The 14868-nt window shown below is 35.5% G+C and overlaps 1 protein-coding gene and 1 pseudogene across 7 annotated transcripts; both read left to right on the top strand.

The window, feature by feature from the left end:
* Positions 1-722: 722 nt before the first annotated feature.
* On the top strand, positions 723-6572 carry LOC114712083 (RNA polymerase sigma factor sigA). Of its 7 annotated transcripts, none has more exons than XM_028896547.1 (11): positions 723-814; positions 941-1022; positions 1314-2110; positions 2656-2854; positions 2963-3055; positions 3645-3773; positions 3874-3927; positions 4012-4089; positions 4223-4285; positions 5565-5677; positions 6184-6572. In XM_028896547.1, the coding sequence occupies exons 3-11, from the start codon at positions 1422-1424 to the stop codon at positions 6290-6292; spliced, it is 1527 nt and encodes a 508-aa protein (XP_028752380.1). In that variant the 5' UTR covers positions 723-814; positions 941-1022; positions 1314-1421; the 3' UTR covers positions 6293-6572. The 7 variants fall into 7 exon arrangements, with proteins under 7 accessions (XP_028752380.1, XP_028752383.1, XP_028752384.1 ...); XM_028896550.1 differs by having other exon boundaries at positions 727-802; positions 1414-2110; XM_028896551.1 differs by having other exon boundaries at positions 727-802; positions 1407-2110.
* A 1595-nt stretch (positions 6573-8167) lies between these two features.
* On the top strand, positions 8168-11334 carry LOC114712073 (uncharacterized; annotated as a pseudogene).
* The last annotated feature ends 3534 nt before the right edge of the window (positions 11335-14868 follow it).

Below are 14868 nucleotides of genomic sequence, written 5' to 3'. Positions count from 1 at the left end.
CAGCTTTGAGGAGTCGCCATCGTTGCTGCCATTAGAAATTAGAAGACGCGAGAGGGTAAGACTTCAGCATGATTAGGAAGACTTAAAACTCAGAAGACGCGAGGAGTCGCCATCGTTGCTGCCATTAGAAATCAGAAGACGCGAGAGGGTAAGACTTCAGCGTGATTAGGAAGACTTAAAACTCAGAAGACGCGAGGAGTCGTCATCGTTGCTGCCATTAGAAATCAGAAGACGTGAGAGGGTAAGACTTCAGCGTGATTATTGTAATTTTACAAACTAAACTTGCTTAATCATTCATAATCCAAACAACTTCAACTTTTATCAAATCTAACTTTTTCAAAAGCCAATCCAAACATAAATTTTATTATCCAATCTAATATTTTCAAAAGTCAAATTAAAAATAAGATACTTTTTCTACTGCTAATCTAAACAGCCACAATATTGTATTGATTTCTTTTCTTTTTTTTTTTTAATTTAGAAATGAAGATATGAAAAAGCGATGGTTGAATCTAAAACGTGGAATGAAAAGAGCGGTGAAGCTCATGCAGTATAGACCACTCGAAGCCGGACCCAATATCTCTTCCAGCCAATAGCGTCTTTCTCTCCCATATCTTGATCTTTTCGGTCTTTCTCTCCTCTTTTTCCACTATTTCTTTGAGGTTCTATTTTGTTTTTCTCCGCCATCGCAAATATGACACCTCTCCCCTATTGTCACACGCCTATATATGAGTAACATAATAATGTTACTTAAAAAAAAAATAATAATAAGGGAGAGTTTATCGACGTTAATTCCCAGACACAGGTTGGCGCAACGGTTTGTTATTGAAGCCCTTTACTCTGCATTGCATCTACACTAGGAACTGCTTCAGCGTCTGATTGAATTATTCTGAATGCTGACTGATACTTTCTGGAATAATAATCGCCTTTCTGTTTGATTCAGCTTTACCGGCGCGGACTCGTCCTTTTGTTCGCCTTCTTGTCTTTGTCGTCATCGTCGTCGTCGTCGATCGCAAGTTATTCAGGTATGCCATTTACAGACCCCAGGAGCTTCTTTCCCCTTTGCAACCTTTTTCTTTCACTGGGAGTAGGAAATTTTTCTTAGACCCATTTGGATTCTTGTTGGTGGTTTTCTTATGGATAAATCTCAGAATCCGGAATGTCATCTGTTATCTGCAGCAGGCTTGTATGCTTTTCTAGTGTGTTATATTCTCAGGCGTCCTGGAAATTAGAACCCCTTTTAGAAGTTTGAAATTTCAAAATAATTCCTGGTTTATAATTTTATTTCTGGATGTAATCCTTTGACTTGTCCGAAGGTTAACAACAAACTGGAAAGTTTCTGAAAGCTATAGGAGCAGTAGACAAGGTTCATCGATATAATAGAAGAGTTTGATGGTAATCGTACATAGTGAACAGGGAGGCATATGATGGCCATAGCCGCAGTTATTGGAGTCAGTGCAGGAAAGAGGCTGTTGAGTTCTACGTACCATTTCTCTGATATAACAGAAAAGCTGTCTCACGGCAATGATAATGGATCTGCACACTATCAGATTACTACTACCAAGTCGGTTATAGTTGCTAAGAAGTCGGCCAATTATGCACCGACTCTTCCTACATCCAACCGGCAGAGTCAATCCACTAAGTCTCTGAAAGAGCACATTGATAATGACCCAGCCATTCCAGAGCCATGGTTTCAGAGACACAATTACAATGACTTGGAGGTGGAAAGCTCTGATCTGGGTTATTCTGTGGAGGCTCTTCTTTTGCTTCAGAAGTCAATGCTAGAAAAGCAATGGAACCTTTCTTTTGAAAGGGAAGTGCTGACTGAGCATTCAAGAAAACAAAAAACTCTCAAGAAAGTAGCAGTCACTTGCTCTGGGGTGTCTGCAAGGCAGAGAAGAATAAATATCAAAAGGAATTCTATTAGTAAAACTGGTTATGCAGTGTGTCCTGCTTCGCAGCCGAAGTCAGTGATCAATCCCGAATTGCTTCAAAACCGTTTGAAGGGCTATGTGAAAGGGGTAGTGAGTGAGGAATTGCTTTCTCATGCAGAAGTTGTCAACTTATCAGAGAAGATAAAAGTTGGGCTTTTTCTAGAGGAGCATAAAACCCGGTAATTACACATTTTCTTGAACCCATAGTTAACTGAAATGATAAGGAATAATTTCTTATTGTGAGCCAGTTAGTTTCTGTTACATAATAATAGTAAGCTTATGTAAAATATAGAACGTAATATATTTTCCTAGAGGTGGAGCATGAGAACCTAATGTAGGGTGATTCTGTAGCTTTTTTGGTTTGCCTTTATCAGGAAGCAAAGCAAACCAGATATTCTCAACAAATGAAAATTCAAATTGAATTCTTAATATTGTTATTCAACTTTCAATATAGACTGCAAGTGATAGGGAAAGAGAAGTTGCTGGTTTGATGAAAATTATTTGGTATACTGGAAGAATGCAGGAAAGGTTATATAGAAATTGTATATTCTTTTCGCTTGACAGAATAACCGCCCTTTTGAATGAATTGATGGGAAAACCACATTGGCATTTTTCTTGATACATCATTATCATTTGAAGGAATTTTTTCAAATAATTCTGTATTTGCGTTATCTGAGAGTTAATAGTTTATAGACGGTTTCTTACCCTTGTGATTCAATTCCAGACTGAAGGAAAGATTAGGATGCGAACCCTCTGATGATCAGCTTGCAACGTCATTGAGGATATCTCATGCTGAACTCCAAGAAAAATTGATAGAGTGTTCTTTAGCCAGAGAGAAGTTGACTATGAGCAATGTTCGTTTAGTCATGTCAATTGCTCAAAGATATGATAACATGGGTGCTGAAATGGCTGATCTTGTTCAGGTGATTTATAATATTTCACTTCAATCATGACAGGCTTGATATAATTTTTCTGCAGTCAGCTTCTTAATTTCCTCTTTTATGAAAGACTCATCATGTTTATATGTTTAGGGCGGTTTGATTGGACTACTTCGTGGGATTGAAAAGTTTGATTCATCAAAAGGTTTTAAGATCTCAACCTATGTTTATTGGTGGATACGTCAGGTTAGGCTTACATGTTATTTTGATATTTTCCATTTGTATTTTATAGGACAGAATGCCAGACATCCTAACCATCTTGGTTTTCAAAATGATTATTTTTATATAGTATATTTACCAGACATCCGTATTTCAGATTTTACATTAGTGAAACCCAATTTATATAGAAATCAAGAAATAAGACAGCGTATTGAAAGATATATTCACCAGACATTAAATAAGTTGACGCTAAATGTAAATATAATAGCTTTATATGACTTCTGATTCGGGTATTCAGTATGATATACTTTCTGTCACTATTTTCTCCATGAACTCTGCTGGAGAAAATATGATTCATGAGTTGCTTCCTTTGTTTCTGAATATAGAAACAAGGATGTAGACCAGAGAAAACAACAGCATCAACTTTTCCATTTTATTTTCATTAATTTCTGGGTCCCACTTAATATGTACTAACAAATTAGATTGGAATCATATGCCTCAACTTGGTCCAACCAACTCGAATTATCTTTTTTCTATTCTGCGTGAATGATATAATATATATATATATATATATATATATCTCTATCTATAACTTTTCTTTTTGGTTGGGCGGTAGGGTGTTTCAAGAGCTTTAGTTGAGAATTCAAGAACATTGAGATTGCCCACTCACTTGCATGAGAGATTAGCTTCAATCCGCAATGCAAAATTTAGACTGGAAGAAAGGGGCATTACCCCAACAGTTGATGTAAGTTAACTTGATTCACAAAAGAAAACAGTTCCCCATCGGATATTTTAAAGCTCCAAATTATTGATATTCCTGCCTGAATTATTCCCCTTGTTTCCAGAGGATTGCAGAATGCCTAAATATGTCTCAAAAGAAAGTTAGAAATGCTTTTGAGGTAATATAACAATGAGTATTGTATGGGCATATTATAGTTAAGATACTGTTGTTCGTTTGTTCAGCATGTACTTGCTAATTGCAGGCAATCAATAAAGTTATTTCGCTCGATAGGGAAGCATTCCCCTCTTTGAATGGTCTCCCAGGCGAAACTCATCATAGTGTAAGTTTAGGTTTACTTAAAAAACTCACTCTACATGTCCATTCAACAAAGATTCGCAGAACAAGTTACATTTTCTTTTTCAATACCTATTAATTATCTTTCTCACAATAATTCTCTCCTACTTCTTTTCCAGTATATCGCTGATAATCGCATTGAGAATATTCCATGGAATGGAGTAAATGAGTGGGCTCTAAAGGTATTTTGATTTTCGATAAACTTATGAAATCTGACCATGTTAGGACTAAGGAAACTTGTGCTTTTGTTGACATATCGAATTAGAGCGTACAACTTAAAGGCCTGTTCTGATATGATTCCTTTGCATTTTTACCTGCCTGGTGTATACTTCTTCTGTAGTCCCAAGTTGATTCGCATTCTAGTCACAAGATGCAGACATCATGATAATAAACAACTCTAGTAAATTAACTTATGTGTTGTAGTGATGTATTAGAGCCATCAAAACGGGCTAAATGAGTTAAATGAGCTAGCCGTTCGCCATACAATTTGATGAGTTTGATCTAGCCATCAAAATGAAATAGGGTTTATCTAGTTAATAGGAGCACTTACAAATCAGGGTTTATTTATGAAATGATTAAATATTACTCTTTGAATTGATGCCTTGTAATTAGACTGACAATTATTTGGGAATTATTATAAGGATAAATTATACAATACTTTGCTGAATTTTGAATTATGTGCAAGTAATCCCCTTATGGCCTTCATCTTTAAACTTGATAAGGAACGCTCTAAAATTTCAAGTTTGTGCAAATCCTATCTGCTGCTGATTGTTCCGTTATTTCATTGTCTGAGCCCAATCTGTTATTAGTCATATACGTTTCTAAAATTTTTTGTATAGATAGCCTACTAAAACTTTTGAGTTATGTGTAGATAACCTCCCTAAATTTTAGATCGTATGAAGATAAATCATCTGTGACTTCTTTTTCTTTTAGTGAAATAACCAAAAAAAATTAACGGCAGGGAAATTATTGCATAAATATAATAAGTTTGGAGGGCGTTTATTGTAAAATTTTAACGGTTAGAAAGATTATTTGTATAGAACCCCAATGTTGAAGAAGGTTATATTTAAGTTAGCTCTATTCTAATTACCTCCTAGACAAATTAGTTCATATTTAATTAGATATGAATTTGTTTTCTCACAATCACAATTTCGATTCAGCATTAAAGGATGAATTGCCCCAGAGGGTGGGAGGTTTGCTGAGAATAGACTCAACTTATATCAATGGTTTTATTGGTTAGACTGCAAAAGAGAAGGGAAAGGGGTGCTGAACTTCAACTTATATTTACCGTCAAGGCTATAGAATGGGAACAGTTTCGTGTTCAATTTGTATTGACTAATTGTATTTGTTGTTTTACTGTAAACTACTCTGATCCCCCCCCCCCACCCCCCAAAAAGAAGAAGAAGAAGAAGAAGAAGAAGAGGAAACTCTGAAATTAACTCCGCTTGTAAATATGCGCAGGACGAAGTGAATAAACTCATCAATGTGACCCTCGGAGAACGAGAGAGAGAAATCATTCGTCTTTATTATGGACTGGATAGAGAGTGTCTTACTTGGGAGGACATAAGTAAACGGTGAGTTCAACGTGTAATACAGTTTCTGGTTATATTCTCTAGGGAGAATTACTATAAAGTCCCTATGACAACTAGACAGTTTGTAATAACAAGTTTCAATGCAGGAATTGACAATATATTTTAGCTGCTTACTTGTTATTGGAACTTTTTAGTAATTATCTTCCTTCTTTGGGATCTTAGAGTAATTCTTCCTATCCTATAGTGTTGTCATTATCAAGTGGACTTTTCTTCTATTTCTTGAACCTTTATTATGCGTTATGCTTTACATCTATGACATGGCTCTTTTTAATTCATTCACAGCTGTTGAAAGCTTCTGATATTTGGATTACCATATCCATGCGTTTTCTTGATTTCTGCTTAGTATCATACCGCTTTAATGCTGAATCGAAATGAGCCTATGAGGTCTTACGTTAAACTATCTTATGTTGTAGTGGAAAAAAAATCTGTTGTAGCGTATGTTGAGGGGAAGAATGAAAATTTCTTTATGATTCATATTTATTTTGCAGGATAGGGTTGTCTAGGGAAAGAGTAAGGCAAGTTGGACTCGTTGCATTGGAGAAGCTAAAACATGCCGCGAGGAGGAGAGAGATGGAAGCCATGTTATCGAAACATTAGTCTGCAGCCTGGACTTGGCTCACCACGGACGCCGTAAAAGTGTAAATATATAGGAAGGACCGAAGGAAGCATGTACGTAGAAATTTACTTCCTGATTGAAGATAGGTGAAAGATGGTACAAGGAAACATATACAAATCCCATTGAAGTATTTTATTTTGTAGAGGGAAAAAATCTGTTGTGGAATATGTTGACGGAGATATCAGGATCTCAATTTTTAATTCGAAGATGGCTTTATCACCTTCGAGCGTTTAACAGGCAGAGCCACTATAACAAACTAAATGGCATCTCTTTGACATCTAATTTTTCTTTGCTACCTAAAATAGGTGAGTTGGGTCCTGAAGACTTACTAGGGCAAGGACATGTATTCATGCTCAAAAAGTGTTGAGAAAATTACTTATAAATTGCTCATCAAAAAGGTTCTTATATCAATATTGGGATTCAAACTCATGACCATGAGTTATGAGCCCACTTTTTACCAATTGGATCAATTTTGTTGGCTTTTGATATTTAATTTTTTTAAAAAGGAAGTTATTTTCCTAGGCTTGGACAATTTCTTTTTTGACTAGACCAAGGTTTGGACAATTAATTATTGGTAATCCTATGCACATATTTTAACGCTAAAAATGTCTTGGTTAATGCCAAATGCTTCATTGTGCCATCAATTTCTTATTTCTACTCTTTTTGGTGCTGTGTTATAAGATAGCTTTCTAGTTCACAATGTAAGTCACTTTAACTAATTTATGAGAACAAAAAAATGGTAATTAGCTCAATAAATTTGCTTCAAAATAAATTTTTTCAACTTTATCTATATTAAATGATGTTGTGAAGGAAAGAGAAAGGCACAACGAGTTATATTTAAACATTAATTATAAGAACAAAATTGAAAACAAGATTTATTATTCTCCAAGTGACTTGTAATTTGAATGAAGTCATTCTTTGAAAAATACTTATGATCGGAGGAAGTATTTCCAACCACCTTATTATAATTACGCATAGACGGCTAAGTCATAAACTTTGCTTGAAAATGCCAAAAAAACAAAAAATCTAATTTGTTCATACTTAAAACGATGAAGTATAACCAATAAGCCAAAAATTAGAATTAATGTGATTTTTAAAAAAAATGTATTCAAACAAAAACAGTTACCAAAAGAGCAGTTTAGGATTTGGGGCTTAGGATTCAGGATTCTAGTGTTCTAGTGTTTAGGATTCGGGCTTTGCGGATTAGGGTTTACGATTTGGGGTTCAAGGGTATTGGGTTAGCGGTTTAGCGTTTACGACATAGGGCTTTCAGGGCTTGGGGTTTCAGGGCTTGGGGTTTAGGGCTTCGGGTTAGGGCTTCGGGGGTTCGGGTTGAGGGTTCTTCGGGTTCGGGGTTCAGGGTTGGGGTTCGGGGTTCAGGGTTCAAGGTTCAGGGTTAAGGTGTATTGAGATGTGTTAAGGTGCTTGACTTTGTTGTGTTAGCAGGAGTGTGACTCGTTTTGAGTTGAGTTTGTTGTGTAAAGTGGTGCGTACAATTCCACCAAACTAAACTCACCAAATTGAACTCTAAGGAACTATAAGGAAAACAAACAATTACTTCCATTGCCAAGTAACCATTTTTAGATTTGATTCCCTTTTAAATGGAGAGGAATGTGTACTGGTTAGGTGTATTGAGGTGTGATGACTTATAAGGTGCTTCACTTTGTTTGTGCGAGTGTAGAGTGCCAATTTGGAGTGTGAGTTGAACTATTAGGTTGAGTGAGCTTTGAGTTTTAGTTACATTTTCTGGATCCATCTTTAGTCAAGTTATTTCTGCTATTAGTATAGATTATTCACCAACATGGTTTACAAGAATTAATGGTTTTTTGAAGTGCTTGGTGCTCTAGCCTCGCTATATGGCCTCCTCATATGACCTCTCCATATACTCTTACACGCTAGCCTTGTACTTTCCCAGCATTAAAAGCTTTTGGAATCCAACTAGTTCTTTTTTCTTTGCAAGTCCAAGTCGCAACGTGTGGGTGATTGCTGAGATGGAGTCAGGATATGTGACCCTACCATATGTTGGATTGTTATATTGGAGATGGGAGCCAACTCAACTTAAGGAAAGTATCTTGTAGAGCGGAAACCAACATTACATTAATTAGTTACATCTAATTAGTTACATCTAAGTGCATTGCACTAATTTGTTACATCTAAGTGCATATAGTGGCATCATTGAATCCTTGCATTTTGATTATAATGGGTATGGGCAATGTTGTCAAACTTTGAGTCTCCGAATTTAATCTTTTTACATTTTCACCTAACAAAATTGTGTCGACTCGCTCTTAAACTCGTAAACTCAGTTAAACTGATGAGTTCATTTGCTGATTTTACCATTTTTATATTTTTAGCTTACAAAATTGTGTCACTCACTCTTAAACTTTTGCTAAATTTTTTAATTTTATTGTGTTTAGTGACTTTATATATAAATTTTATGAAAATTTTTTTGTTGAATGTGATAAATTATGAATATTGATGGATATAATTTCAATTATTTAAAATAAAAATATATTTAAAAGAAATTGTTCTCATTTTTTATATATTAATTATTTGATTATATACTTTTAATAGCCATTTATTAATAAAAGTAAACTCTTACGAGTTTATTATTCGAGTTTATAGTCTGAGTTTATATCATTATCACGAATTTGTTTAAACTCGAGTTTGACAATCTTAGGTATGAGACCCCCACAATGTTCTCTGTGAGAGGAGGCGTGGAATATCATTCAATTAAGAGATTTTGATGGCAAAAAAAGGAAGAAAGAAAGAATCAAGAGGTTTTTAATTACTTTTTAAATTTTAAAAATTAAGAAAATGGGCCAAAAACAAAGAAAGAAAGATAGAGAACCAAATAATACACACATATCACGGGAATATTTATTATTTTATTATTTAGTTGTTAGTAAAATAGGTATGTAGATTTATAAATTTATATATAAACACTTATAAATTTCTGTATAAGCCCTTATAATGTCAATTAGGACTTATAAATTTTCATGTGAATATTTATTATTTTATAATTGTTAGTTGTTAAAATACATATATACACTTATAACCTAGATTTCATCATATGTAGACCCTTTTTGTAGTGTGTAAAAAGGTCTTATATATATTTTTTCATTAGATTGAATTGGACCAAGTGAAAATTTTGGAATTGAATTTAATGGAGTCAAAATAGTAAAATGCCAATTTTACATAATTAAATTGACTACTTCTCGGGGTAAAAAAAAAAAAAAAAAGGTTAAGGTGCATCCATATCTATGCATCCAACAACTTCTGGATATACACAAAATACTACTTTAGGTGCCTCTTGATGCATCTTAACCTAAAAACAAAGAAAGTTCAAGCTAGTGAATGAACAAATGAATAATTTTCCCTCTTTTATATAAGGACTCAAAGTAAATTAGTCAAACGGGGTGTTGTATCAAAAATAAAATAAGGAAACAAGTCAAACTTCTACGTTGAAAATCTACTTGAGTCTGTACTCTGTATGTAGTTCCGCAAGAGTTCGAATTGGTACATGTCTCCACGAAGCACCCTCTCTCTCCCTGCCAATATGCTCGCTTTGACTTGTTGGAAACTAAAGAGTGTCCTCGAAAGTGAAACTGAAATACTAAATTCTCTCTTTTCAAGCTTTAACACTATCACTCATCCTTGATTCTTCCCATTTTATTTTAGTCTAGCAGCAGTTTTGATTCTTCAATGGAGATGGAAAAAAGAGAAGCAGAGTTGATGGTATCTCCATCTGGTGGAAAACCCTATTTAAGAATGGCCCATTTTCTCAGACCTAGTTTTACATGCATCGAAGACCTAGAATCCAATCATCTTCCCAAAACCCTCTTCTCTAGAACCGCCATTTCCATGTCTTAAGTGTTATCTTATCGGATAAGATTCACCAGATGGCTGAACCCATCGGAATAATGAAACACCTAGGAACAAAAGCTTCGTAGCAACTATGAAAATGTATGGAGAGACACTGGAATACTCGAAGCCATCAAAGCTTCCACATACCTAATACCAAGAAGTGATGATTTGGTTCTTGTGCTTGCACAGAAGTGGTATTCTAAGACCAACAGTTTCATCTTCTTTTGGGGTGAAGCTACAATTACATTAGAAGACGTAATGGTTTGTGGGGGCTATTCTGTTATGGGGTCCTCTGTTTTAATGCCTCTTGGACAACATTTGAAGATGAAGAATGGAAGCAAATCGAACAGATGTTAGAAGGTGTTTGAAGAAATTTGATAAAGACGAAAGCCAAAAAGGAAGAACATCTTCCATGGTTGAGGCATTTCATGGAGGAAGGAGGTGAATTGGAGCACGTGGCATTCATATCACTATGGCTTGCAAGGTTTGTGTTTCCTCGAACCATTTCAAAATAGATTTTTTCCATTGAAATTCATCTTGCTAGAGGTACCCGAATTGCCCTAGCGGCTACTGTTCTAGCAAGTATATATAGAGATTTGACATTATTGAAAGGAAACTTTGAAGTCATAAATGTGGCATTCTTGCGGAACCAATAATCCTAAGACTGCCTTTTCAACTGGTCCAAATCTGGGCTTTGGAGAGATTCCTATAATTTCATTTGAAGTCTAACATAATTTAGTATGCCGAACCTTTGACAGCAAAATGGGAAAAAGTGAAAATACTGAATTATAAAGATGTGAGTACAGCTCTAGACTCTTCTGGAAAAAGCTTTCTTTGGCGTCCATATAAAGATTCTCCAAAGTTTTACAATAAGAACGATAGGTGGGTATGTTTTAATTTAGATTCTCATCAGTATTTAGAGTCCTTTGCCTGCTGCCTTAGGCATTCTGAGTTGGTGGGAATAGATTGTGTAGAGATGTACCTTCCACACTGTGTGGCTATGTAATTTGGGTTGGATTAGAACATTCCAGAGAAGGTGGCTCATTACAAGGAAAACAATCCTATGATTGCTTGGAGAAATTATGATAGGCCAATGACAGAGGCAATGTTGTGTATTACTACTGTTGCATCATCATCTATTGAAACATTCTACCTTTAACCCCTTAAAGTACACGTTTGGAATTATTATCGTTTAAGCGATTCACGAAACAAGCCTGTAACATGAAAATTTCAACATAATTACTTCGATTACTATTCACTGTTTAAGTTCCTGATTACAGGTCTGACTTCGGGAGGGTATAACTCTTAGCACACACAACCCTTTTAAGTGATCCACTAGTTGTTTAAAGCTTAGGATGTGTACTTTAATCACATCAAATTTCATGCCTTAACTCATTCATTTGATAGGTCAAACTGAAGCTAGAAACTAATTGCTTTAGGACCTACGTTTTATCCATCAAAAAATTCTTATTTTGATTCTCCCTTCATTTGAACATGCAGACACTAGCCTTATGGATTCCCATTCTTTCATATACTTTGAGTTGCATGTCATAAATATTCTAAACAAAAATATTACATCATTGGCATTCATATACATAACGGAGAATTATACATAAATTCTTAACCAATCATTAGCATAAATAATTCTCCATCTTCTTCTTCTTCCTTCTCATGCTCTCCTTACTTCTTGAATCCTTCTTCATGCGCTTTATACCTATTAGGAGTTGTTAAGGGAGGGTGAGATTTGGGAGAATCTCAGTAGCAAACACTACCCATAAGCATGCAAGACATAATGCATATGCATGACATGTTATAACAGTAGAATATGAATGCCATGTAAGGTAAGCTAAAGCAGTTCATGCTTTCGTAACATATTTCCAAGGAAAAACATAACATAAACTTGCAAAAATAACTTTTAAACATTTCATAATAGCTTAGTCACATCATGGCAATACAACCACATCATGCAAGCATATATATCAACCACACATTATAGTTAAGTTCATTACCTTGTAACATAGCTTTCCTCTTCTTTTTCCTTTAGCTCCCTTATTCTTTCAAGCACATGAGCCTTCAGTTAGTGTCACCAAACATCCTCTTGGATGTCTCAAGGTCCTAAACCAATCAATACATTACACAAAACATTAATTAGAACCAAGACACCAATCTACCCTTACTTGGTTCTTTCTTAGATATACTTTAAACTTAACTTTTGAGTTTCAATTTCAATCTTTGTAAAATCATTTCCACATGCCATTCCCACATATTTTTGCATGTAGAATCTATTTCCAAGCTCAAAATAATCAAAATACAACTCCTTCCTCTTTAAATAGATTTGGCTGAACATTATGGGTTAGGAATTCAAAATTTTCATTTTCAATTCTAATGCTTCTGAACATGTTTTCTCATATTTACCCCGCACAATTTTTCATTTTAAACACATTGGAAGCATCAAAATCATCAAGCTCTAATCCTAGCCCCAAGAACCAGCCCTAACCGAAATATTGCTCAAGTTACACAGTCATGAAATTCAAACAATTTCAGCATAAAACCACTTGATTTGTGTTCCTTTCAAGGCTTTGAACATTATTCTAACATCAATTTCATCTCCCCTAACACTTAACAATTTCGTGCAGCACCTCCTCCAAGGGTTCCAAGCTCCCAAAAATCATTAAAATCAAGTGTTATTTAACGTATATGGCTGCCCTGCCTGTGAGGGTATTGGACACGTTCCCTTCTCGCATCTTGTTAATGCAATCAGTGTAAGATGGCTCCTGGGGATGATGATGGGTTGAGACGAAGGAGGAGCAGTAGGTTGTTGGGGTTACTGGGGAGGCAGAGGAGGAGCAACTGCTTGTTGGGGGGAGTAGCAGTAGTTACCTTTATAAATATATTTGAAAATTTGCTCCATAACCTCTGCCTAATCAAGGAGCAGAGATTTTTTGCTGCACTGTTAGCTTCCTTAAAAAAGGTTGAGTTATTAGTAGGGTTAACAGTATTTGAGTATTTGAGTAGGCACAAAAAAGAGACAACTTACAATATCTATTCCGGTCAACAAAAACTCATTCACCTCAATAAATGTGTCTATGTGTGCTCAAATGCTATGAAGGGACCACCTCTTTCCCTCCTTATTAACAAATTGTTGAATATTGGGTTTATTTGTGGTACAACACACTTTTATTGCGCGTAATGATATACTAATGTCGTTTTGTGCCCAGGTTCTCTTTGACCTTCTCCTCCTTGCGACTAAATCAATAACTTGGAAATCAAGCAAAAAAGGTCAACAATAGCAACAAGCAGTAATGGAGGAAGCAACGAAGGAGAAGATACATATACGCAAATACACAAACACAGACAAACTTGTTTCTCCTTTTTCACCTCACGCCCGAAATGGCGATAGCTGGCCGCTGCCTAGAGAATGTACTGGCTGAAAGGAAAATATGCCGCAGTCTTTACTCTCTCTTTCTCTCATTTGATGTGACTTCAATTCTTCAACCACAACCTCTCTAACTCCCACACCTCTCCTCATCCACCGCTCCCACTCCCCAGTGATGAAGATCAAAGAAAGGGGAAAGAAGGTGGATGAAAAAGAAGTCAGGGATAGAAGATTGATCATTGAAGAACAGGGGTGAAAAAAGAACCATTGTCTACTTCTCTGATCTCGGGGTTACTCTTCATCACTGGGAAATACAGCCGAACGGGAGATACAAAGAACGATCAAGATTAAAGACACATCATTGGACAGAGAAAAAAAGGACGCCTATAGGCGTACTAAATTGAAATTAATTAATTATTGTTTAAAAAAATCTTTTTGTTAAATGAGATGCTTAATTATTAGCTTTCAAAAGCATATCATTTAATAAAAAGATTTTTAATCAATAATTAATTAATTTCAATTTAGTATGCCTAGTAGTATGGTTTATGTTGGTTGGTGTGCATCAAATCTCCCAGTTAAGTATAAATGTGATCCTTGCCAAGAGAACTATTGATGGAGGTGGGTTTAGGTTACGTAGCCCTAGCATATGTTGGATTCTTGTGTTAGGGAAGGGAGCCAACTCAACTTAAAGGAAAGAATCTTGTAAGGAACTAAGACTAATTAGTTACATATAAGTGTATATTGTGGCATTACTGCATCCTTGCATTTTGAATTCACATGCCATATGGTGCATTTGCTTGCGTTCTAGCTTGGTTGTTTGTGTGGTTGAAATGTAAAAGTTTAAGACTTAACCCGCAAAATTGTTCTCATGTCTGTTTCAATTAAGACAAATCCTAATCTTTATTTGAAACTCTATGTTGTTGTCATGTCAGTGGGAGTGTGACTAAAAGTTGGGTTGAGCCATTCCACTAAAATGCTATTGTCGTGTGGGTTGGATTATGGTATATTGAGCTAGGTTAAGGTATTGAGGTGTGCTAACATGTTTGACTTTGTTGTGTCTGGGAGTGACTCCCTTAGGTTTCAGTTGACTTTGTTATGTAGAGTGGTGCATATCATTTCACCAAGCTGAACTCACCAAACTGAACTCTAGGGAACCATGAGCAAAACAAACGATTACTTTGATTGCATAGTAACCATTCTTATTAGATTGGATTCCACTTTTAAATGGAGACTAACATGGACTGGTTAGGTTAGGTGTATTAAGGTGTGATGAGGTGCTTAACTTTGTTAGTAGGGGTGTAGAGTGATGCCAATTTG

The sequence above is a fragment of the Neltuma alba genome, unplaced genomic scaffold, assembly GCF_004799145.2.
Source record: "Neltuma alba isolate B1F8T4 unplaced genomic scaffold, ASM479914v2 tig00011335_pilon, whole genome shotgun sequence".
Classification (NCBI taxonomy): Eukaryota; Viridiplantae; Streptophyta; class Magnoliopsida; order Fabales; family Fabaceae; genus Neltuma; species Neltuma alba.
The sequence above is the reverse complement of the archived record's forward strand: the minus strand, read 5'-3'. Positions and strand labels throughout refer to the sequence as shown.

What these genes read in the sequence shown, in the direction of transcription:
- LOC114712083 (XM_028896547.1), top strand. Translation starts at nt 1,422, where the DNA reads ATGATGGCCATAGCCGCAGTTATTGGAGTCAGTGCAGGAAAGAGGCTG. An exon ending in CTAGAGGAGCATAAAACCCG is followed by an intron (nt 2,111 to 2,655) that starts GTAATTACACAT and finishes ATTCAATTCCAG; the next exon opens with ACTGAAGGAAAGATTAGGAT. An exon ending in CAGGCGAAACTCATCATAGT is followed by an intron (nt 4,090 to 4,222) that starts GTAAGTTTAGGT and finishes CTTCTTTTCCAG; the next exon opens with TATATCGCTGATAATCGCAT.